General features: G+C 47.9%; 1 protein-coding gene across 5 annotated transcripts in view; it reads left to right on the top strand.

The window, feature by feature from the left end:
* kif21b (kinesin family member 21B) overlaps positions 1-24,570 on the top strand; it is a 64,002-nt gene that overhangs the window by 26,911 nt on the left and 12,521 nt on the right. For 3 of the 5 annotated variants that reach the window (XM_041952047.1, XM_041952039.1, XM_041952021.1), the window contains exons 7-27: positions 50-165; positions 517-712; positions 1,846-2,035; positions 2,166-2,229; positions 2,372-2,602; positions 3,446-3,578; positions 3,655-3,793; positions 4,100-4,291; positions 4,444-4,643; positions 4,752-4,859; positions 11,499-11,815; positions 12,399-12,582; positions 13,061-13,264; positions 13,375-13,476; positions 13,979-14,144; positions 14,801-14,861; positions 15,079-15,127; positions 15,710-15,954; positions 16,993-17,061; positions 17,211-17,321; positions 24,370-24,506. In XM_041952047.1, the coding sequence (XP_041807981.1) occupies positions 50-165; positions 517-712; positions 1,846-2,035; positions 2,166-2,229; positions 2,372-2,602; positions 3,446-3,578; positions 3,655-3,793; positions 4,100-4,291; positions 4,444-4,643; positions 4,752-4,859; positions 11,499-11,815; positions 12,399-12,582; positions 13,061-13,264; positions 13,375-13,476; positions 13,979-14,144; positions 14,801-14,861; positions 15,079-15,127; positions 15,710-15,954; positions 16,993-17,061; positions 17,211-17,321; positions 24,370-24,506 (3,214 nt within the window). The remainder of the gene's footprint in view (positions 1-49; positions 166-516; positions 713-1,845; positions 2,036-2,165; positions 2,230-2,371; positions 2,603-3,445; positions 3,579-3,654; positions 3,794-4,099; positions 4,292-4,443; positions 4,644-4,751; positions 4,860-11,498; positions 11,816-12,398; positions 12,583-13,060; positions 13,265-13,374; positions 13,477-13,978; positions 14,145-14,800; positions 14,862-15,078; positions 15,128-15,709; positions 15,955-16,992; positions 17,062-17,210; positions 17,322-24,369; positions 24,507-24,570) is intronic. The other 2 variants (XM_041952057.1, XM_041952029.1) reach the window with 1 other exon arrangement.

Genomic DNA, 24,570 nt, shown 5'->3' with positions numbered 1-24,570 from the left:
TAGATGCTAGTTTGTGATCAGTTTCTGTGTGTGTGTGTATGTTTTGTAGCTGGCGTTGGGAAATGTGATCAGTGCTCTGGGGGACCAGGCTAAGAAGGCAGGACACGTCCCTTACAGAGACTCCAAACTCACTCGTCTGCTGCAGGACTCACTGGGAGGCAACAGGTACACATACACACACGCACGTATGTCAATTATTTAGGAAAAATCACAGTTTGTTCCATAGAGGGAAAGTTAGGATGTTTAATTAATCCAACAGTGGATTGACGACCACAATTTTAGTAATGTTTCTAACTTCAGAAAAAGCTGGAAGCTGGAACCATTAAATTTATACTTGATGGTACCAGCTCCGCTAAAGTGAGGACTTGATGCTTTGCTGTAACACATTTATGTATTTTTTTCTTAACAACAGGGCTTCTGTTACGCACATGGTGACAAGACATGTCTCTCACAACCTCAGCACTGTTATACTGTGTGCACACTTGTCTACAATCTTCATATTTCCCTCCTCTCCAGTCGCACAGTGATGATCGCCTGCGTCAGTCCATCAGACCGGGACTTCATGGAGACACTGAACACGCTGAAGTACGCCAACCGCGCCCGAAACATCAAGAACAAGGTGGTGGTGAACCAAGACAAGACCAGCCAGCAGATCAGCGCCCTGCGTGCCGAGATAGCCCGGCTTCAGATGGAACTGATGGAGTACAAGGCGGTGAGAGTCGGAGGGGTGGATGCTGATAAGACAGCAGGAAACACTGTGGGGTAGAGAAAAAATTATGACAAGGAGGAGCTCAGAAAAAGATGAGAGGGGCTGAGTGGCAGCGGGGGAGAGATGAGGAATGAAGAGTGGCAGGTTAAAGAAGAGAGCACTAACACATGTCTGTCAGTGTAACTGATGCAATGAGGCCGTAAGAGAGGGGCGAGTGGGGTGACATGATGGATGAAGCAGAGAATAGCAACTGAGCAGAAGAAGAAGAAAGACAACACTAATGCGAGTTAGAGAGGATGGCGTTGGAGGGCGAGAAAAGCAGAGGCCGTGCCTGCAGCAGCTGATTACTATATCAGATTACTGGAACACACACATCCATTTATGCCTTTAGTGTAGCGCCCGAGTATGAAGAAGATTGATTAGTGCCACATCAGCGGTTTATAAAGTAATGTAGAGATAAATTGATCCTGTAGCAGAACGTGCTTGTGCTGAGGAGCTCTGCGTGGGCTCTGTGTAGCGTGGTTTACCTGTTATGGGACGTTATGCAGTAAGAAGACACGTGGGGAATGATGCGAGTAAATGTGACAAGAAATAGCTGGAGAATTCAAGGAAAGTCTGCAGAGACTCTCCACTTTTTCATCAGCTGTGACCTCCAGGGCTACAAGGAAGGCGCAGCCATTTAGCAGCATTGTAGGCCTCTTGTGTGATTAAGGGGGGTTACCACGGTTACTAGAGAGACATGAACGCGTGACTACGATGAGGGACTGTGAGCTGACCTCGATGTGGTAGTAAGGGATGTGATGTGACTGCAGAGTTGGACTGGTGGAGGTAATGATGCCTGCGAGCTGTGACTGGATTAAATAGTGACTCTCTGTTCGAAGCTTAAACAACAGGATTCTTTCTGCGTTAATCACTCAGAATGCGACAATGGCTGCCTGAAGAGCCACAGACAGGCCAACTCAGTTCAAACAATAGCGTTGTGTTTGCTTGGACTGCAACATCAGGTGTATGTAATAGTGTACATTTAGAATCAGTTGTGTTTTTCGGGCTATTTGGCCCTGATAGTTGTCCTTTTCCCTAAAATGCGTGTGGCGTTCAGGGTTCACTGCTCACGCAGGCGGTTTGGCTCTCTGCAGGGGAAGCGCGTGGCCTGTGAGGACGGTTCAGAGGGCTACAGCGACCTGTGTCAGGAGAATGCCATGCTGCAGAGAGAGAACGACACGCTGCGCCTCAGGGTGAAGGCCATGCAGGAGACCATCGACCACCTCAACACCCGTGTGACACATCTGCTGGCCAACGAGGTCAGCGCCCTGCTGACCAAGTCAAGTACGTGGACTCTGTTTCTCATTAGCTTACCATCTTAAAATGGATTTTTATGTATTATAATTATTTATTAGTTCCAGTATTACATTGAGTGCTTCCTGTGACCCGAGCCTCCCTCTGCTTTGACCCATAGGTGAAGGCAATGAGGACATCGGGGCTTTAATCCAGAACTACATCCGAGAGGTTGAAGAACTTAGGTAAGAGCTCAAATTGTTGAGTCCATTTGTAAGAAGAAGAAAGTGTTATTTCTTCTTTCAAAAACATCCGAATCAGCAGCTTTAATTAGCCTGTGACGAGTGGGTTTATATGTTTTCTGCCCGTCTCCTCCTCCTCTGTCAGAACCAAGCTGCTCGAGAGCGAGGCCATGAACGAGTCGCTGCGGCGGCAGACGGCCCGGCTCTCCTCGCGCTCCCTGTTCCCCGCCTCTGCTCTCAGCCCCGCCCCCGGCCACCCCCCTGGCTCCTCCCCTGCTCCCATGTCCATGGAGGCGGAGATGACGGACGTGTTGCGCCGGGCCAAGCTGGACATCGAGAGGCTGAAGAAGAAGGAGAGGAGGCAGAGGAGGATGAGGTGAGGAGAGGAGGACACATGGATATGCTAATTCCAAATAAAAACTCCTTATACAATTTGAAATAAAGAGTTCCAGGAAGCTCAGCTTGATGTGAATTTAATTTCTGAATGTTCACTCTAAGCCCTTGTCAATGGACCAGTGCATGTTTTAAAAGCAAGGAGAGCATGAGCAGTGCATTATTGCTCATAAACTCTTCGCTCCTCATTGCTTCTCTCCTCTAGCTTAAGAGCCACAGCACAAGTCGATTAGGGCTTTGGGAAGGCCAGCTTATGAATAGAACTGGGATGCAGCCAGTGCTGAGTTGTACCGCTGGCTTGGACACAAAAAGGTCTAATTCAGTCGGCCAGTGGGTCATGAGAGAGAAGAGCACACAGCCTAACAGGCTAATTGAGGTTTAATGGGATAGAGAAGAGGTGGATGGGAATTTAGAGATGGGATGGGTGATAAGCAGGATGGTTGTAAAAGAGGGAGCAAAGGGAAAAATAAGATTGCCAATAAAACGTTAAGAGCTAAAAGGGCATGATGAGGGGTAGATGAGCCGAGGAAGAGTTTGCTAATGACTTCAGAGGTCTGATTTTGCTGCGAGCACATCACTTGGCAGCCCTCCCAAAGCCCTAATGGTGGTTGTTAGCAGTGTGTGACGTCTCACTTACATGAAAGGGAGTGTTTGTAATGCATGCTAATGGACAAAAACATTCATACTACGTAGGTGAGCTGGGAAAACAGTCAGGGAAAGGTCAAGGAAAGCTGTTTTGATGATTTGAAAAGCATAGCGATACGTGTGTTTTCTTCAGTGCCGGCTATGACCAGGCTTCACAATCGTGCATCTTTTCCCCCTGCAGTCCAGAGCTGGAGAAAGGTCTGAAGAAACGAGTGAAGCTGCACACTCACGAGAACGGAGAGAACGGGCAGAGCCGTGAAAACGGACAGAACGGACAGAACGGAGAGCTCGATTCGGACGACAATTACGCCGAGGTGAGCCGCGCGTTTGTCAGCAGAGTTTAAGCAGAAGCGAGGAATGTCTGACGTGTCTGCGTGTTTGTGTGTGCAGGACATCATGTCTCCGCTGCAGGAGGAGAGTGGCTGCGATGAAGATGAGGGCGAGGACGAGGAGGAGGGCAGGGAGGAGGAGGACGGGTTTGACAGCGACGAGAGCCTGGTGGATTCAGACTCGGACTCTGATGAGAAAGGTGTGTCTCTGTTCCGTGTCTGACCATTGAATGGACTGCATGACGTTTCCCATGGATGTTCATGGTCCACAGAGGATGAATCCCAGTGATTAGCTCAGGATAAGTGAGATCTCCTGACTTCTCCTCAAGCACCATCATTTCGTCGAAACTTCCTTAGCCGTACTTTGTGTTCATTGCTAGCTGGTAAATGCTAGCGTGCTAACATGCTAAACTAAAATGGTGAACATGGTAAACATTTGAGTGCTATTTATTCCACGATCCTGAGAAAAGTAGCATAGAATTTGACTCTTGTGACTCGTCTTTAAGCAGCCAACTTCCAGGCGGACCTGGCCGATCTGACCTGCGAGATCGAGATCAAACAGAAGCTGATAGACGAGCTGGAGAACAGCCAGCGGAGGCTGCTGATGCTGAAGCTGCAGTACGAGGAGAAGCTCATTCTGCTGCAGAACAAGATCCGAGACACTCAGCTGGAGAGAGACCGCGTACTGCAGAACCTCAGTGAGTTCATGCATCATGGGGTTTGTGGTTTACTCATATGGTCGTGTGGTTGAAGAACCACAAGTAAGCTGATCAGTAGAAAACGTGAAAAATGTCATTAATGATAGAGTGTCCCGATGAGAAGTAATTAAGATTATTACATGGCTGCACAGTGTCCATGGAGAACTACACGGAGGAGAAGGCCAACCGGATCAAGCAGGAGTACGAGAAACGTCTTAAGGAGATGAACCGAGACCTGCTGAAGCTACAAGCGGCACAGAAAGAGCACGCGCGTCTCCTCAAAAACCAAGGGAGGTACGAACGGGAGCTGAAGAAACTCCAGCTAGAGGTCAACGACATGAAGAAAGCCAAGGTAAGGGAGGGGGGAGGAGAGTCAGCGGGGAGGGGCACAGATGAGCGAGATGGATCGAGCAGGAATACTTGTGCAGCTTAGGGAGCCTGACCTCTCCGCTGTTCCCAGGTGGCACTGATGAAGCAGATGAAGGAGGAGCAGCAGAGGAGGAGAATGGTGGAGGCAAAGAGGAACCGCGAGATCGCCCAGCTGAAGAAGGAGCAGCGACGACAAGAGGTCAGACTGCATGTGTTCGTGCGTGTTTAGGAAACAGATGTTTGGTATCAGATGTCATAGCAGTTCTATTTCATCCTTCCTGACCGCCAGAGGCGGTGCTTTAAGCACTGAATGAGTCCGTCTCGCGCATGCGCAGGTCGAGAAGTAATACCAACAAAGTCACCTGTGAGTGACCCCCTGACGACCTCGGACAGGCTATAACTTCCGATGTCGCCAGGGGATCTGTTCCTTTTTTCTTCTCGCTTCGCAGGTGTACTACGGTCATAGCATTAGCTTAGAGCTAGTTATCACCGCTACGTACAGCAGTCTTGCAGCTTGTCGCCGGTAGCCTTGTGACCGCTCATTGCTGGTCGGAGCTGCGAGGTGCTCGCCCTCCAAGGGCTGCGTCAAGCTGTCACTCCGGGAGGCGGTGTATGCGGTTTCACCGGCATCGCCCCGGGCAGTGAGGCGCTCCATCCTTCGGATTATCCTGCATCACACGGTTGGATCCGACTGGTAAAGTACCGCTAATCAGACACATATTGTACTTTGTTGGTGACGGCAGTGTTTTCGCTCCCTCTCCCGGCTTAGTTGTGCTCTGTTACCCTCACAGTTAGCCGCAGTGTGTCCGCTTAAGCTAACTTTATTAATTGGCAGCAACTTTGGTTGCACCTGTTTTATTTAGTAGCTTTACAGTTACGACTTGTTGGTGACGGCAGTGTTTTCGCTCCCTCTCCCAGCTTAGTTATGTTCCGTTATCTTTTCAGTTAGCCGCAGTGTGTCCACTTAAGCTCACTTTACTAATTGGCAGCGACTTGGTTGCACCCGTTTTGTTTAGAAGCTTACAGTGACGACTTGTTGGTGACGGTAGTGTTTTCGCTCCCTCTCCCGGCGTAGTTGTGCTCTGTTATCTTTACAGTTAGCCGCAGTGTGTCCGCTTAAGCTAACTTTATTATTTCGTGGCAACTTTGTTTGTACTTGTTTTGGGCTAGTAATCTTGCAGTAGCGACCTGTTGGTGACGGCTGTGGTTTCGCTCCCTCTCCCAGCATAGGTGTGTTTTTTTCTTCGGTCTCGTTACGGTTAGCAGCAGTGCTTTCGCTCGAGCTAATCTGGTTGTTGTGGCAAGGACCTCGTACTTCGCAGCGTCCCTTTTGATTTAGAGTTGGCAATAGCAACTCGATCGTACCTATTATGATGAATTCTCACTCCTGTACCGCCTGTATGGCGCCTCTGCAGCCTGAGGACGGTCATGACCTTTGCCCCTCATGTCTTGGCATCGAGCACCTGAAGGAGGGTCTGTCAGAGGACCCCTGCATGAATTGCAGCTTCATGCCCCGGGCAGTGAGGGTTGCAAGACTGGCTGAGGTGGAACAATTTTTTAGTGGTGTCCCCTCACCGGAAGTCCTAACTGATACTCGCAGGCGGTCCCCAGCCCGACCTAGCCGGCCAAAACGTCGGGCTCCGGACACTGACGGTGCTTCCTCCAGGAAGAAGACAAAAAAGTGTGAGCTTGCTTCCAGAGTTGACCACTTGACAGCAGAGCTTAATCAGATGAAGTCCATCTTTTTAGCCCTCCAGACAGGGACTGGTACAGGGAGTGCGTCTGCATCCGCTCCTCGGGTGACCTTGTCTGGTCCAGAGGATGACATCCTCTCAACGGCAGCTTCAGCCACTGAGTTTGGGGAATATGGGACAGACACTGTCTCTCATGACACTGTTTCCCATCCCTCACAAGCAGGCTCTCATTCCTCGACCCATAGTTCAGGTGGTTGCTCAGAGGGTAGCTCCATGGGGGCCATCATACGTATGGCCTTGGCGCGCCTGCAGCTAGATGCACCGCAGGCCCAGTCGGCTCCAGCGAGCGCATTTTTTAGGCGCAGCACAGCCCCTGCCGCATTCTCTGTGCCTCCTTCAGAGGAGTACCTAAAGGAGTTGCATGCATGTTGGAGAGATTCTAAGGCTCTTTCTCATGCAACGTCTGATGGCCGAACACTAGCAGCCATGCAGGATGCGGCCAAGTCTGGTCTTGGCCGCATGCCGGCTGTTGAGCCCACGGTGGCCTCACTCATAGTCTCTCCTGATGAGGCCTTGAGGCCGAATGCGAGGTGTCCTTCACCCCAGTGTCGCATCACGGATGACTTACTTTCTAAGGCCTATGATGCAGCGGCTCGTATGGGCCGCATCGGGAACTCAATGTCTCACCTCATGCTCGCCCTCTCAGCCTGCCTTCAAGAGATTACACAAGACACATCAGCTCATAATTTTAGTGATGCGTCTCTGCAGGCCTTCGCCCTGATGACCAGGGAGCTAGGGCGTGTGATGTCCACCCTGGTCCAGGCTCGCCGGCAGGTTTGGCTGGCTCAGTCACCCTTCTCAGAGGCATGCAGAAGGACCCTTCGCAGCATCCCGGTGGAGCCAGGAGAGTTGTTTGGGTCGGCTGCTTTAGAGGCACTGGAACGGACGGTCCAAGCCAGACAGACCAGACAGCAGCTCTCAGGTCTCCACAGGAGTGTGCCCCCCCCTGCTCGACCTAGAGGTTCTTCAGCAGTTGTGCAGCGCCGCTCTCAGCCACAGCCTGGCTCTGGTAGCTACCAGAGGCCTCGGCAGGCAGTGCAGCGACCAGTGCAACGGTCAGCGCTGCAGCCTGCTCGACGGGCAGCTCAGGATGTCCGGGCCCCTGATTGGCAGCCCTCTAGCCAGCCTCGGGCCTTGGATGTTAACCGGCGCCCCCCCAGAGCCTCCAAAGGCCGGGGGGCCAGGAACTGAAGTTCCGGGGCCGGTCGTCGGCTGCTTTTCCCAGCAACAGCTCAGTTATTGGGCTGCTTACACCTCGGACCCCTGGGTGATGTCCACCCTAGCCCTGGGGTACAAACTGCAGTTCCGACGCCGGCCCCCTGCCTTCAGCCGGGTCAAAATGACCATCATAAGCGACCCGGCAAAAGCCTTAGCCTTGGACCAAGAGCTGTCTGCCCTCCTGGTCAAAGGTGCCATCGAGCCAGTAGATCCCCTGTCACAGCCCGGGGGATACTACTCGACGTACTTTCTGGTGGAGAAGAAAGATGGCGGATTTCGCCCCATCCTCGATCTCAGGGGCCTCAACAGATTCCTGAAGGTAATGCCATTTCACATGCTCACCGTTGCAGAGGTTCTACAGGTGGTTGCCAGAGGGGAGTGGTTTACTTCCATCGACCTGAAGGATGCCTATTTTCATGTTCCCATCATACCTCACCACAGGCAATTCCTCCGGTTTGCCTTTCAAGGCCGTCATTTTCAGTTCAGAGTGCTGCCCTTTGGTCTCTCCCTCTCCCCACGGGTGTTCACCCGCTGTGTGGCAGCAGCCCTCTCTCCCCTGCAATCACGGGGCATAAAGATCCTTCCCTATCTAGACGACTGGCTGGTGTGTGCGCCTTCCCAGTCTCAAGTGGTGCAAGATACGGCTGCTCTTCTGGCTCACGTGGCCCGGCTGGGTCTCAGGGTGAACGTCAGCAAGAGCTGTCTGACACCTTCCCAAAGTATAACCTTCCTAGGTGTGGCTCTGGACTCTGTAACCATGAAGGCTTGCCCTTCACTTCGGCGGGTGGACGACATCCTCCACCTCCTTCCCCTCTTCCGGCAGGGCAAGTGGTTGCCCTACGTGCAGTATCTACGCCTCCTGGGCAAGTTGACAGCTGCTGCAACTGTTGTTCCTTTAGGCTTGCTGTCACTTCGCCCTCTTCAACGGTGGCTGAACAGCCTTCACTTGGATGCCAAGTGGCACAGGCACAGGAGGATCAGGGCATCATGGCGCTGCCTCCTTGCTCTGTCTCCATGGAGGAAAAGGGCCTTCATGTTACAGGGTGTGCCAATGGGGTCTGTTCCGTTCCGTTCTGTTACAACGGATGCTTCCCTCTCAGGGTGGGGTGCAGTGTGGCAGAACAGAACGGCTCAGGGACAGTGGTCTGCTCAGGCTCGCACGGAGCATATCAATGTACTAGAGCTATGGGCTGTGCACCTGGTGCTCAAGCACTTTCTCCCATACTTGAGGGGGAGGCACGTGCTGATACGGTCGGACAACATGTCGACCGTTTCTCAAATAAATCATCAAGGGAGTACCAGGTCAATGCGGTTGCTGCAGGTGACCTGGAGCCTCTTGACTTGGACAGCCCACCGTCTGGCCAGCCTCAGGGCAATGTATCTACCGGGGAAGCGGAACGACGTAGCAGACTTTCTTTCCCGCCGCAAGCCTCCCCCAGGGGAGTGGCGGCTTCACCCGGAGGTGGTGCTCCACATCTGGGGCCTCTTTGGCAGGGCAGAGGTGGATCTCTTTGCCTCAGAAGAGACTACCCATTGTCCTCTTTGGTTCTCCTGGATGGAGGAGACCAGCACTCTGGGGCAGGATGCCCTGGCACACGAGTGGCCAGAGGGTCTCTTGTACGCATTCCCGCCAGTCCCTCTGATTATGGCAACGCTGCAGAGGGTTCTTCAGCGGGGCCACAGACTGCTGCTGGTGGCCCCCTTCTGGCCGGGGCGGACGTGGTTTCCTCTCCTTCGCAGGCTCTGTCACGGCTCACCATGGCGCCTCCCCGACAGGAAGGACCTCCTGTCTCAGCTGGGGGGCCGGGTGTGGCATCCCAACCCTCGTCGTCTTCAGCTGTGGGTCTGGCCTCTGCAGGGTCCGATCCGCTGCTGAATGAGTGTATAGGCACCGTCCGCAATACTGTCCTGAACGCCAGGGCACCGTCTACCCGTGCACAGTATGAGAACAGGTGGCGGCTGTTCTCTGGGTGGTGTTCAGGAAGGCATGAGGACCCTGTGCACTGCTCTGTGCCTATTATTTTGGAGTTTTTGCAGTCCCTCCTGGATAGCGGTCGGTCACCCTCTACCCTGAAGGTGTACGTAGCCGCCATTTCATCTCGGCACGTTTTAATCAATAACAACACGGTGGGATGTCACAGGTTGGTGACGCTCTTCTTGAAGGGGGCTCTGAGACTACGTCCCCCACGACTGCCGAGAGCTCCAGCGTGGGACCTGCCTCTGGTGTTGGATGCTCTGTGCTCGCCACCCTTTGAGCCCCTGGCACAGGCAGGCCTACGGTGGTTGTCAGTGAAGACTGCCTTCCTACTTGCTATCACCTCGGCAAAACGTGTTAGCGAGCTTCATGCTCTGTCGGTCAGCAGTTCTTGCCTACGCTGGAACTCAGACGGTTCAGGGGTCACCTTATGGCCGAATCCTGCATTCTTGCCTAAGGTTTTGTCAAACTCGCACCTTAATCAGCCTATCCACCTGGCTCGGTTTGACCCACCAGTAGGGGAAGGGGATGGGAAGTCGGTGCTGTTGTGTCCTGTGCGTGCTCTGAGAGCCTATGTGGACAGAACTGTGGGTATACGCCAGTCGGACCAGCTTTTCGTGTGCTTTGGCGGTCCAAAGAAAGGTTTTCCTCTCTCCAAACAGCGTCTCGCTCACTGGATCGTGGAAGCCATTTGTCACGCATATAAGGCAGGTGGTCATCCTCTGCCATCTGGCGTGAGATGCCACTCTGTGAGAAGCGTCTCCACATCATGGGCTGCGCTGAGAGGAGTGCCTTTGGAGGCAATATGTGCCGCAGCCTCGTGGGCATCGCCAAGCACTTTTGCAAGGTTCTATCGGGTAAACATTGCCTCTCCTCACCCACTGGGTGTGGTCCTCCTACCAAGTTCTTCTGCTTCGAGTCAATAAGGTCTGTATTTCGGATTCCTCGTGACTTTGTTGGTATTGGTCATCCAGTGCTTAAAGCACCGCCTCTGGCGGTCAGGAAGGATGAAATAGAACGATAGTTACGCATGTAACTACGGTTCTATGAATCCTGGATGACCGCCAGAGCGTTCAGTCCCTCAGAATCCTTGTGGCTTCGCAAGAAGATTCTGCAGGAACAGATCCCCTGGCGACATCGGAAGTTATAGCCTGTCCGAGGTCGTCAGGGGGTCACTCACAGGTGACTTTGTTGGTATTACTTCTCGACCTGCGCATGCGCGAGACGGACTCATTCAGTGCTTAAAGCACCGCCTCTGGCGGTCATCCAGGATTCATAGAACCGTAGTTACATGCGTAACTATCGTATTTTACCACAATGTTCGGGAACACATATTTAAATATTTTCTCTGGAAGAAATAGATTTATCAGGACATCAGTAACTAGGTGAGACTGTATGTGCATAAAAACAACCATGTGAAATTCTAATTTTGCGAGTGTATTTTAAGAATGATTCATGCTGCTGAGTTGGCGTGTAGACTTTCATCATGTGTGCAAATGCACAGTCAGGTTCTCCATCTGTTTGTCTTCCTGGCACATTGAAAACCTGATGTATGTATCATGTACATATTGCACACAGGTTTTGGTATCGCTGTTATATTTTCATGATTAGCACATACTCTACATTTATTAATTCCCATCTTTATTTGTTTTCCCTGGAGGAGAGGGCTTATTAATGAGCATGGACACATTTACTCTGTCGTACCGTGGGCCTCATTCATAATCCTGTTATATCTTCATCCTAAGTCTTAAAATCCTTTCATGATCAACACTTTGTAAGCCTGTTGTGCAAAAAGCTCAGAATCAGGAGCGTGTGAAGAAAAATAGCAAGTGTAGATAAAGACTGAGCACCAAGCATATTAAAGAACGTCTCTCTCCCTCCTGTCCATCAGTACCAGATTCGAGCGCTGGAGTCTCAGAAGCGCCAGCAGGAGCTGGTGCTGCGCAGGAAGACCCAAGAGGTGACCGCCCTCCGGCGCCTCGCCAAGCCCATGTCGGACCGCGTGGCCGGGCGCGTGGCCCGCTGGAACCAGACCCCCCCAGTCACGGACTCTGGAGCCGAGCTATCAGCAAGCACTACTGCAAGCAGCTCTGAGCCTGAGACCGGGAGGACTGTGAGCGGGCTGGTGAGACAGTGGAACAACAAAAACAATGCGTTCGGATACATGGGAGAGAGCGAGGGGAGCATGGATGGAACCAGGGTCATTGGGTAAGATACTGTTACTTCACTTGTGCTCGTGTTAACGCTGTTTTTCATGTTGCTTTAGAATTTACATTTTCATGTATTAAGTGAATTATCTCCTGAATCTGCAGCTCCCCTCGACTTTACGGAGCTTTACAGCTAGTTTCAGATGTGTTTTTTTTAACTGTCTGGCCACAACTTTACTATTTTCATTGACTGTCACTGCTCTTGTGTTGTTGTTTTCTGGTTGCAGCAGGCAGCTGTATCCAGCTGCTTTTCTGTACGTTACCTGCTTAGTCCCAAACAGCGGACAGACTGTAGCCAGGTGAACATAGTGGAGCATGTAGCAGCAGAAGTGCTGGATATTCCCTCAGTTGTACACAAACAGACACAAACTCCAATAAACAAGAAACTGTTTGCTCACAAGTTCACCATGTCAACTGAAAAGGTGATGAAAAGGTCAACGTTGTGTTCACAGCTTGTCTCTGCTGCCACCAAGTGGTGAAATTATTGCAGGTTTAAATTAGTTTCTCCTCTTTTCCACTTCTGTTGCATCTGTCAAATCTTTCATATTCCTCCTCTCCTCTCCTCTCTCTTTGTCTCTTTCCAGCAGTAGGAAGAAGTTGCAGCGTAAGCCAGCAGGTCTGGGCAGCACTGGATCGCCGGGCAGAGCCAGCAGTTTCTCCAAGTCTGCCCGTCAGAAGTGGCAAGCCCTGGAGCGTCGCGTTATGGACATCGTCATGCAGAGAATGACAATCGCTAATGTGGAAGCTGACATGGATCGCCTCATCAAGGTAGGAACAGCCACCACATCTTCACTGAGGTGTTGTTACAGGGATCATACTTGGTTTTGTTCACGCTAATATACAGTATGAGATGATCAGCAGTATTTGAGGTGATTAAAATGCAATAAATCAAAATTACACACGTGTATAACAGAACTAGTTAGTAGTTTATTAGTTGACACCTGAAACTAGTTAATGAGGCTCTTTCTTCCTCCTGTCTTTATAGAGAGAGACTGTTAAAATCATGCACTGCAATCAGATGGGAACTGTTTTTCTATGAAAAGGATTAAAGATACTTTTCGTGTCTGCGATAACCAATTTGTCTCATCAAAAATGATGATGTGTTTCATGTTTATGCTTCTTAATCAAAAGACCGAAAGATGGAGTAAATAAAAAAAGTTCCCAAATATGAAATAGCTATTTTGTGTTTTTTGTAAGTTTAGCGCTGACTTTTTTTTTCTGTGCGTTTGCGTTTTTGCTGAGTCAGAAGCGAGAGGAGCTGACGGTCCAGCAGGAATCGCTCTCACACAAGAGGGAGGTGCTAATGGCGGACGGGGAGGGACCAGAGGCAGAGGACCGCCTCCTTCAGGAAATTAACGAGGAGATTGAGGTGCTGAACGCCAATATAGACTACATCAACGACAGCCTCTCTGACTGCCAGGCCACCATTGTACAAATAGAAGAGACTAAGGTATAATCACACACACACACACACACACACACACACGGCCATGCTTGCTGTCCAGCTGTGAGAACTGACAGCAGGCCCTGAGTAATGCGCAGGATTGTGCTTTCCTGCAGGACGAGTTGGACTCGGTGGACACCTCGGTGGTGATCAGCTCCTGCTCGCTGGCTGAAGCGCGCCACCTGCTGGACCACTTCCTGAAGGCCTCAATAGAGAAAGTGAGTGATGATGAGAAAACATAAAGAAGGTCATAGATGTGTTTTGCATCTTTATGTAAAATCACCAATTTGGCAGCTATTTAAATTTGCTCTCTGGTGTGTAAAACATGGAGAAACATGTCGCTTCAACAAAAACATAAAAAGATAGAGGCATATACAGACAGATTTTAAGTGTTTCAATACAGTACACTGAAATTATTTTTTTACTGTCATCATATGCTAATGGAAAAAATTAATGATATTTATACTGACTGAACTCAGTGCTGAAAGTTAAAGGTGAAGGGACGAAGGGCTGCAGTACCATCTAGTGGTGTCTTTTTGTACTGCAAGATGATGTTAGGGTTTATTTCTTGATCAAAATATCAACAAACACCCTTTAGAAAATTAAAACATATGTTCATTTCCTGTCTAAAAGTCTAAAAGTTTAGTCTTACAGTACTCTGTGTGTGTTTGTGTGTGTGTAATTTGATTGTTGACCTGCTTAGTCATTGTGTCTGTGCAGAGTTTACAGGTGGCTCAGAGAGAGACTCAGATCAGACTGCTGGAGGGTCAGCTGAGGCAAACGGATGTGATTGGCTCGTCACACAATCACATTATCCTCGATGCCCTGCGAGAGAAGGCAGAATACATCCCTGAGCTCCAGGCTCTTATCCACAATGTACAGCAAGGTGAGCGGTGGTTTTGTGTTTGTGTTCAGATATGGTTGTGCTTAGCTGAGGCTTCATCCCCTGAGCTGTGTATTTATGATGTCCCTCTAAATCGGATACATTTTCTTACTTAACATACATTTGTGAAGCCCAGAAATGATGTTTCCATGGCCAAACCTTTTGTTTGAGAAAAAGGGGTTAAGGTTAGGGTTAGCCTAGGCATTTATTCTGCCAGCGCCAAATGCTGCAATGTTAACGGAAGTGAAAAATAATTAGTGTTCCTCCATGGCCCGTGCTGAAACCTTGCACCAAGTTTCATAAAAATTGGGCCAAGTTTCATAAAAATTGGGCCAATAGGTTTTCTGTAATCCTGCTGACAAACAGACAAACCAGCAAACAAGCTGAACTGGAAACAGCAGAGGAAATAAAGTTGCTGCATCTCTCTCAGTCATCCATTTGCATTCTCTCCTTTGCTGGTGTCATCTTTTCCGCAACGGGAACATAAATTCTGGGTAAAAAAACAAAAAAACAAAAAACAGAACAGCCTAATCTTACGACTGAAAATGCAGAGAGAGATATCAGACTGAAAACGTGGCGGTGGAGCAGGCTGCGGCACATACCGAGTGGCCGTGTCGGTGCGCTGGCGGCTGACGGGTTGCGTGTTTGCGTTCTTGCAGAAAATGGTTACGCCAGCACAGACGAGGAGCCCTCTGAGTTCAGCCAAGCCTCTGACAGCAGGTGAGACCGCCGTCTGCTCGCCCACGCAGCATCCTCCACACACAACATCATGCAACATCCTCCTCCCACCCTGACACACTGTTTTAAAAAAAAAACTTTCACGACAACCTGCTAAAGTTGTTGACTTGTTTTGTCTTGTCTTGTTTTGATCCTGTCAAATTGTCATCTGAAAAACACGTGTTCATTTCTCTAACTCTTATTCTCTCGTTTTCTGCAGTGTGTCTCAAATGAAAGAATCCAACAGCCAAGATGACATCAAGATAAAGGTACAGCTCAAGCTTGTTAGTTGTTATTTGGCTCTAATGAGATGAGAGACACTAGCTTTAAACCCATGTTTTCTTAAATCCAGATATTAACATTACTCCCATATATCCCATACAGTGTCAGGGCTCAAAATATCAGGCAGCGTTGTGTCTCGCAGTATCCAAGCCTGTCAGACCTCTTTTGAAAAGCAATGAAGCTGCATGTTGTCAGATGACGTTAATGTTTTTGCACTAGTGACTGTGTTTAGGCCCCTGCTCCAATTTTCACTGTGAAAACATGCCACAGTTTGCTGCCAGAGCAGCTGCCATTCTTCTTTGTAACCATGAGGTGGCAGTAAAAGCAAGCATTTAAAAATTCTTTCACTTATCCAGCTTGGTTTAATATTCTGCAGAGGAACCCCTGACTTGACACCAATCCCTCTTATCCTCTTGTTAATGTTTTCAGGCTGTATTTTTTTTTCATTTTGTGCCTTAATTGAATTCAGTCCTTATTTTATAGCACTATCCCACTGTCCCCCTTCTTTTTCGCCTCATTCTCCCCTCGATGGTCCTCTGTAACAAAAATGGTGCACATTTTCCACCCAGATGGAGCCTCGTCTGTCAGCTCAGATGAAGGCGGTGTCGGCGGAGTATCTGGGTCCCATCCTGGACCCCTCATCAGGCAGCAAGCAGCAGCACATCACCAAGTCGCTGGCCTCGCTGACGGACATCCAGGAGGACGGCCTTAGCCTGGCGACGGCGAGCCTGGGCCTCAGCCTGGCCCTACGAGACCCCTACCACAGGGACCGGGTGTCCCGCACCATCAGCCTGCCTGTCAGAGGACACACCTTGTAAGTGAATCATAATGATCACTGAGATGAGGCTAGGGCAAGGCATATCCTTGTTAACAGGAGAGGGGAATGATGGAGGACTTGTTGAAGCACGACACAAATAATAATCACTGCAGTGTTTCCGATGCTGGAGCGCTGTATTTGCAGCCTCTCCTGCAGCTGTTTCCAGCCTTTCTTGTATGACTTCTGTCAGACAAGCTCAAGTACCCACACATCATCGCCACAACCTTTATTGCACTACGAGCTGTAGGCCTACAGTATACGTCAACCATCTGTCCGCTACGTGTAGCTGTTTCAAATATTTATCCATTGCTTTTAGCTAGCTATCAACCATTTATCTGTTCCTTTTAGCAAATTATGAACCATTTATCTCTTAATCTTTAGCTAACTATCAACTACTTATGCAGCTAACTATCAATCATTTAGCTACCAGCCATTTATCCATTCATTTTACCTAACTGTTTAGACTTGCTAACTAATATACATAAACATTTACATTTATTGCAGAGTCGATGAATGGCAGTAACATCGGTAGCACTGGAAAATTTGTGACTATTCAAACACAATACGTTACTGAGCTAAACAATCAAGCGGGATAGAAAGATGAGGAAGACTGCATGAGTGAACGCCCTGTGGAACCCCACATCAACAAGAGAAAAGACCTTCTTTTCACGTTACATCTCCTGATAACGGAAACTAAGTCTGTTTCCTGCTGCACACTTTCAAACTAACAACCTCGGGAATAATGCCAGAGGTCTGACATTTTTTTAGGTTATGAAACTGCTTCAGGGAGGGAAAAGGAGAAATCAATGAAATTTGCATCAGTCCTCTGGGATGGGAAGCCTGTGTGTGTGTGCAATTTCATATTTAAAGAAATGAGCCTGCCACTTGCTGTAGTCTGCTAGAAATGTTGTTAAATTCCATAAGACCCTTGTTGCTTGTAGATTTCTGACAGTTGCCAAAGATGTGTGCACCCTTTAAGATTTGCTTAGTTTGCTTTTGTGTGTGTGTGTGTGTGTGTGTGTGTGTGTGTGTCAGTCCCAGGCAGTCTCGGGGTTATGACACTTCCCCTATAACAAGGCGGAAATCTTACGACCGTGCGTACAGGTACATGCACTGCTCCAATGCTCCAGTTCATTTCCTAGCCAGATCAATCACATTTATTGATTGTATAATATGATTTTCATACTCCTCCCTTAATTCTTTATGTCCATCTCCTATCCTTAACCTTCCTCACCCTCCCGCCACGTTATCAGGCCCACTGACGGCTATACGCCCCCCTCCTCCCCTCCTCTGAGGACCAGGAACGACCGCAACGTCTTCTCAAGGCTCACCAGCAACCAAACCCAAGGTTCTGCTCTGGACAAGTGAGTACCTTGTCGCACAGGGACACACATTCACACACTTTTGCCCTTTTGTCCCCACGCTCTCATCTAATCAATTCAGTCTCATTTTGACTGAATGAACCATTCCTTTCTTTTCTTTTCTTCTCTTCCATGATTTAAGGGCTTCACTGACTTTGTCGATAGGCTGAAGGTCAGGCCTTTTGAGAGGAAAGTGCTTTTGTCCACGGTGTAGATTAGCCTCTTAAAAATGCGCAGATGAATCCCACTCTAAGACAATAGTATGTTTCATCTGCCATTAATGTAGTTCCGCGAGGGACAGATGGTGCAAACATTCACAGAATCCAGGTGTTCAATGCACTCAAGAGGCACTGAATATCTGATCATTCAAACCGTAACCACAGGCTACTCAGTGATGCATTTAGCAACACTAACAACAAGGTGTAATTGCAGTGTGTTTTCATGGCGTGTGTAGGAGTTACCAGGAAACAAATGCAAATCAGTGGGGAGCACCTCCGATAGTAACAACCTCTGTCGAAAGAAGCCGTCAGGGCAGTTGCGGTCGGGGGGCAAAAAGCAAGATGTGGTACGTGATGTGCATGACAGTGATGCACACGATCTGCATTTGGGTGAGAGAAAGAGAAATAAACTTGTACAATCTAATCTTATCCAATAAAAAACAACCCTGCTATGTCTAATTGGCCGTTTTTTTTAATGCTTCTTCATCCTGTTTACATACGTAAAGGTAAAAAATGTCGTTATGAAAGTGTGCAGTCTGGCTGCATCAGATGGGGACGCGTTGGGCATGTGAGATGCATGTTAATGTCAGCTGCGAAGGTGAACACAGGAGTGAGCTACGGGCCTTTTCCCGTCCTGCTCACAGTCAATTCCAGCTTTTCAATGCCAGCTTTTCAATGCCAGCAGTTCAACCAGCGTTTGGCTCTGCTGTGAAGCTGTTTGTTTTGTAATCTTTATTAATCTGGAGCATTTCTAAGGTTTATTGATCTCTTATTGTCAGCGACGATGCCGTGTGAAATGAGTTAGGGTGTCGTGTTCGCGTTCTTGGGCTGTATGTCTGAATATGTGTTGTGTGTGTGTGTTGGAGCCTGTGCGTCCTCATTATACGGAGCAGGGGCAGGTAAATGAGTCGGCTTTTGTCATCTCTCTATGCAGCTGTTGTCTTTGTTGGCCATTTTGAATTGACTCAGGGTGACAGTGTGGGAGGATGTTTGTGTTTAGGGACTCGTGTGTCGTTCCCACAGGAGAAGCCTTCCTATAGAGTGTCATGCAGGAGGATTAATTGGTGTGAGGTTTTGCCTTTTATCTTTTGCTGCAGGGAGCATTTGCATTTTCACAATTTGATGAAAGGTATTAACATCATTTGGCCATTTGCACCCTTCTTGAACGAGGAGTGGGTGGTGTAAATGTTTTGTTTGCTGAAGTGAACTTTGTTTTTTTTTTCTTTACCAAACATTCATCATTTAAAGCATCATTTTCCTTTTGTTTGGTTCCATTGTCCTAACATTACTGACACTGACCTAAGTCTGACACTGAATTCATCATCACAAGCATAAATTCAAAGCTAAATGAAGCTAATTTATTGAAAGCTAATCAGAAAGCCAGTTTGAGCCGTCTCTGTGAATTCTGTGTAATTGGGTGTCAAACGAGAAGCCGTCTGCTCTGCAAAGAGGGAAGATAGTGACGTTCTCAAGCACATCTCTGCGAGTTCACAAAACCTATTAAAATGCAGTAAGACGTTTTAGTGATTGTGAATGGATGGATGCATTCTGCCTCTGTTTTCTGACTGATTCATATTTGAGCAGACGGGTTGCTTGTGAGACTGGGATCAAGCATTTGACACAGATTTTAAAAGACGCGTGAGAAGAAAGTTCTCTTGTTTTCTGTCTGTAAAGAGGCTTTGAATCCCAGATCAATTTTTTTAATCTTCACACAACATTTGCATCCTCCAAAACCAATGAATCTGAGAAGGATTTTGTCTTGAGAGTCCGAAAGAAAAGCGGATCTGACCAGCAGTAAATGCCAGGAAATGGAGGAATTTCACCTCTTAACACCGTCGCTCCCCGCAGACACATCCAGAACCATTTTGTTTTATTATTTCATGCTCGTGAGTGTGAAGCACAGGCTCTCATGGTGGCAAACCTGAGGCCATAAAATATTTACAGTATAATAACACTTTAATTGCACTGTTACACACATACCAGCCTCTCCCTCTGAGCTGTTGCGGCGGTCCTGTATTGGCGCGGTCTGGATTTTTTTCCCTCGACAGCTTTGAGCGGGCTCTCCTGTGAGTTTGACTGACAACCTTCTCCTCCATCCTGGACTTTCCCTCCTGTTAACCCTGTTTGCAGTCCCTTATGTTCTTTTCTGTACTAATTCCTCCAATATGGCTGGAAAGCGTAAATGTGGGAGTGGACACTGGCGCCAGAGGAGTCATACATTTGGGATAAAAGAAACATTGTAATGTGCACTTCTTTGACTTCTGTGTGTGACTCTCCTGGCATCAGTGTTTCCTCCTTCGATACTTCCTGTTTTCTTTCAGTACTTTTTTTCCTGCTTTGTTCAAATGAATAGTTTGACATTTTAGCGAGAGTTACACGAGAAGGTTGATACCACTCTCATGCAACAGCTAGCAGCTGGCTAACTTAGCTTAGCATAAATACTGGAAACAGGGAAACGACTATCAAAATCTGCCTGCCATCACCTCTAAAGCTCACGAATTAACAAGTATCTTTTGTTGTTTAATTTATAAAAAAAAAAAAATAACAGTGTTGCTTCTACATATTGTTTTTTTATATATATATACAAATGAGGTAGAACCTGTTTATTAGTGAGCTTTCCAGGTGCTGGTAAGCCAGTGTTGTTACCTGCAGACATAGCCAGGCTAGCCGTTTCCCTCAGGCACTCATGCTAACTTAAGCTAAGCTAAGCTAACCGGCTGCTGGCTGTAGCCTTGTACTGAACGGACAGACATAAGAATGGTATCAGCCTTCTCATCGAACTCTCAGCGATAACGTAATTAAGTATGTTTCCCAAAATGTCAAACTATTTTTTTAAACCTTTAATGTCAGCCACTGAACCAGCCGTTGTTTATTGTGGGCGCACCTGCAGTAAACATGCTCTACTGAGGTAAACATCTGCAGACAGTGGTCAAGGAGTACAGCCTGTCCAGTGGTTATCTCTGAGAAGAAGCACATGTCATGACAAACTGCCTGATCATCGCTGGACAGGCTTTACTGTTTGACTGAGATTTCCTGCCTGTTTGCTCACTGCTTTATATCTAAAACCACTCCTCGAGTCACTCCTCCCTTTAACCCTTTGCCAGTAACCCTTCTGTCTTTCCTTAGCGTGGCTAACCCTTTCCTCTTCCCGCCCCGTCCTCCCCTCTCCTGCTCCTCTTCTGCCTCCAGGTCGGATGACAGCGACTCCTCGCTCTCCGAGGTGCTCAGGTAGAGGAACTGTGTTTGTCACTCTCGCTCTCTGTCTTCCCATTTGCCCGTTAACTCACCTGGTGTCATCTCGCCTCCACCAGTAGCCAGAGCCTCGCCTGGCCTCTCCTCCACCCCCCCCTTTGTGGTGCATGTTTTAATGTCCCCCCCTGGCCTCTCTCACCTGTGTGATGTTGTGTTTCTGTGTGGTGTTGCTCGCACACGAGACCTGAATGAACCTTACCACTTTTCTGCAGAGAAAAAGGAAGCAAATACAAAAAGTCCAAATATTGAATCAGACATCTTATGACTAGTAACCACCTGATCTTTTAATCACAGCATGATTCCCTAGATATGTCCTAACTTCATGTCCAGTGAAGACTGCAGTTATAGAGGGTTAGAAATCCATGAGTTAAAGGAATAGTAATACATTTTGGGCAATGCACTTATTTGCTTTCTTGTTGAGCATTAGATAAGGAGATTGGGGTCACTCTGTAGCTAGCCGACTCTTTCAAATGATAATAAGTGTAAAAATTCAAATTGTGGCCATTTTTTGAGCGGGTGCAGTGGCTCCACGGGGTCTTGTTATCACTGTGAGTTTGCCAGGACACCAGCAGACGCTTAGTGCGAAGATATGAAAGAGGTATCCATCTTCTCATCTACTTTTCAGCAAGAAAGCAAATAAACATATTCCCTCATAAGTCAACCTGCTCCTTCAAGACAATTCAAATAAAACTCTTTAATAATGCTAAAGACAGAACTTTCTCTTCTTGTTTCTGAGCAGTCCTGTCTATTTCTGTCTATTTCACAAACACACACACATAAACAAATTGATGCACCCCTCACCATGGCTCGTCTGTGTTTTTCTGTGCACTGCAGAGAGCACACACTGATCTCCTCCATGTTTTCATTAGTCTGCTGGTCTCATGGTGCTTGGCCCTGCAACATCCATTAGCAGCCCTTGCGTAGTGCACAACACAGCACACTATGATATCTTCCACAGGCGCTGATAGAATGGGAACACTTTCTGCCATTTGGACCAGCGCACTGCTGTAAGAAGCAGAGTGCTGCATTAAGCAGTATTACAGTATGTGCAGTGCATGTCCTTATAGAGAAAAACAAAAGAGAATCTATGGAGAAGGTATTCAAAATAATGCAACATAATGGTTTCCTGGCAGGTAAACAAAGTAGCTTATATAATATCTATATATCTATATATAACTATCGAGAGTCTGGTAGGATAATAAGGTAAAGCAAATTATGTTTTTATTTTGCCTCCACGCAGGCGACAACTGTGGCCAGAGGCACTATGATTTCAGGTTGTGCATTCGTCCATCAGAGAATGAGGCGTACGTCCATCCCATCCTCGTGAACACAATATCTCAGGAATGACGGTCACATGGACTCAAGGATGAACTGAGATCACTGTGACCTCACAAAACCCATAATTCAAGTATTCATCCACTTATTCTGTCAAAATTTCCCACAAATGTCTCATAGAATAAAACGATGAAGTGATGACATTTTAAATCCAAAACGTCAAAGGTCGGCTTTACTGTGACGTCATAATGTCCTGCAAAAACACCTCTCTAGCTGTTCAACACCATAGCTCAGGAACAGAAGGGGAGATTGTGACGCTAATCTTTGGTCTCCACCTTGAAACTGTGCTGATTGTATAGATGTTCTGTGCTGCCGGGTTGAAGATGTGTGTGAAGCATCCGCGTTTTCCAATTTGTAGCTTCTTTGCAGTAACATCCATATTTGAAACATAGTCCAGCACAAACAGCATCAGGTGGTTGTCGTTGCACCATGTGATGAAGCTCTCTATCAGGCCTCTAAATGAAGACAGCATGTTCCTCACTAGCAATCATTCACTGGACTCCTACATGTCAATGTAGTAAAAACTTCAATTTAGCCCAAAAATAAACTTAATATGTTTTATTAAACTCCTTCAAAGTCTTCTCTACATGTGTTATATGACTCTGGACAGACATGGATGTGAACTGTAATTTGACTGGTTGGTGGAGGCACACCACATCGAGGTGGTAATTTTAGTTCACTTTAAACTTAAACATCGATTTAACCCAAAGACAACAAGGTGATTAACTGACTTCCAATTTTTAACCAATGAGAAGGAGAAGACCTTCCTCAGAGTGATAAGGTTCATTCAAATGAAACTGCACCTCAAATCCTTCTTCTCCTGTTTTTTGAAAATCTTCCTTCCCCTCTTATCTCTGTTTAAAGAATTATAGTAATAAAACAGTCACATGTAGGGCCAAACGAGGGTGGGACAGATTGTAGGTGATGCTGTGTTCTCTCTGTACGCCCGCCATCACGGTCAGGTTTTGCGGCTCTGCAGAAGAGCAGAAGCTGATAATCTGACTATGTTATCATCTTGCTACATCCCTCCACTCAGCCACATGCACCACATACCCTTTCCCCTGGGCCCCAAAAGGCGATCGGCCGTGGAGGTGCTGAACTGAGTGTCAGCTCCCACCTGACTGGCGGAGAACGGATGCTGCATGCGGCGATGATGACGTCTCAGGACGTTGTGCTGTGGTTTATTTTTGAGTTGCGGGCTGCTGTGTAGTCGGTGTTCCAGGCTGTGGCTGTTGTTAACAATTGTTTTGAGCTTTATTCTGTGCTAGTCGGTTCTCTTTTGTGTTTCATGAGACATGGCAGACATGCATGCAGTCTTTTTTCACTGGCTGATGAGTGACAGTTTTTGATTTTGTTTGCCATTTTTATGTACTGTAAAAAAAAAAAAAAAGATACAGAGTTTTAAATTTTGATTTGACGTGTGTATTTGTGTGTGTTTTTCCGTTGGGACATCAGCGTACATGCAGGCACAGAAGAGGAGCATGTTTGACAAGTTTCAAGCTCACCCGTCTGTGTTTTGCTCACTCTGTGCAAAAACGAACCCTGTCCCGAGTTTTGGGTGTAATCACAGATTCTCTTTTCCCTCCTCACATCCTCTGGCGCTCTCTCACTGTTTTGCTTCATACCTCACTCTCTCTCACAGACACGCACGCTCACATACACACTAACCACCACTGGTGTTATTAGGAAGCCCACCAGGGACCAATTTTCCCACATTCCTCCCTCTTCTTCTCACCCTCTGCCTGCTCTGTCTCACTCTGCTGACTGCTCTCCAGGCACTCTGGGGCTCTGGCCTGTCAGTGGGACATAGATTGGGAGGGTGAGGGGGGCAGAGGTTCAGCTAGAGAGATTGAATGCACATAGTATAAGAGGGTGTGTGTATAATGTGTGTGTGAGAGAGAGAGAGAGGGGGAGAGAAAAGAGAGAGACAGAAAGACAAGTTGAATAAGCAAACAGCTCTTACTGCTTTTCTACAGAAAGTTAGTGTGTGTGTGTGTGTGTGTGTGTGTGTAATTTCATATGTGCACAGTCTTCTATAGGAATACATCACCTGTGTGTATCCAGTGAGGTTTGTATGGGTTTGCATTCTCTCCGTGTGATGGAAAGGACATTTGTGTTTTGGTGTGCATGCTTGTGATCGGCCTGTGTTTTACAGTGCACACATCTGCAGGCATGTGGAAAGAAATCAGCCTCTCTGATTCTTATTGAAGAGACTATGACACTGTATGTGCACGTCTGATCTTTAGGGGTGTGATCAATCCCATCGGGGGTGTGAAGGGGGGACGGACGGCGCCCCTGCAGTGCGTTTCTGTAGCCGAGGGCCATTCGAAGCCGGTGCTGTGTGTGGATGCTACAGATGAGCTGCTGTTCACTGGATCTAAAGGTACACATACCAGTAGCTACACTGGGACATCTTTCTTTATCAGAGTATTTGACATAAACCTTAA

This window comes from Chelmon rostratus, chromosome 2 (genome assembly GCF_017976325.1).
Source record: "Chelmon rostratus isolate fCheRos1 chromosome 2, fCheRos1.pri, whole genome shotgun sequence".
Classification (NCBI taxonomy): Eukaryota; Metazoa; Chordata; class Actinopteri; order Chaetodontiformes; family Chaetodontidae; genus Chelmon; species Chelmon rostratus.
The sequence above is the reverse complement of the archived record's forward strand: the minus strand, read 5'-3'. Positions and strand labels throughout refer to the sequence as shown.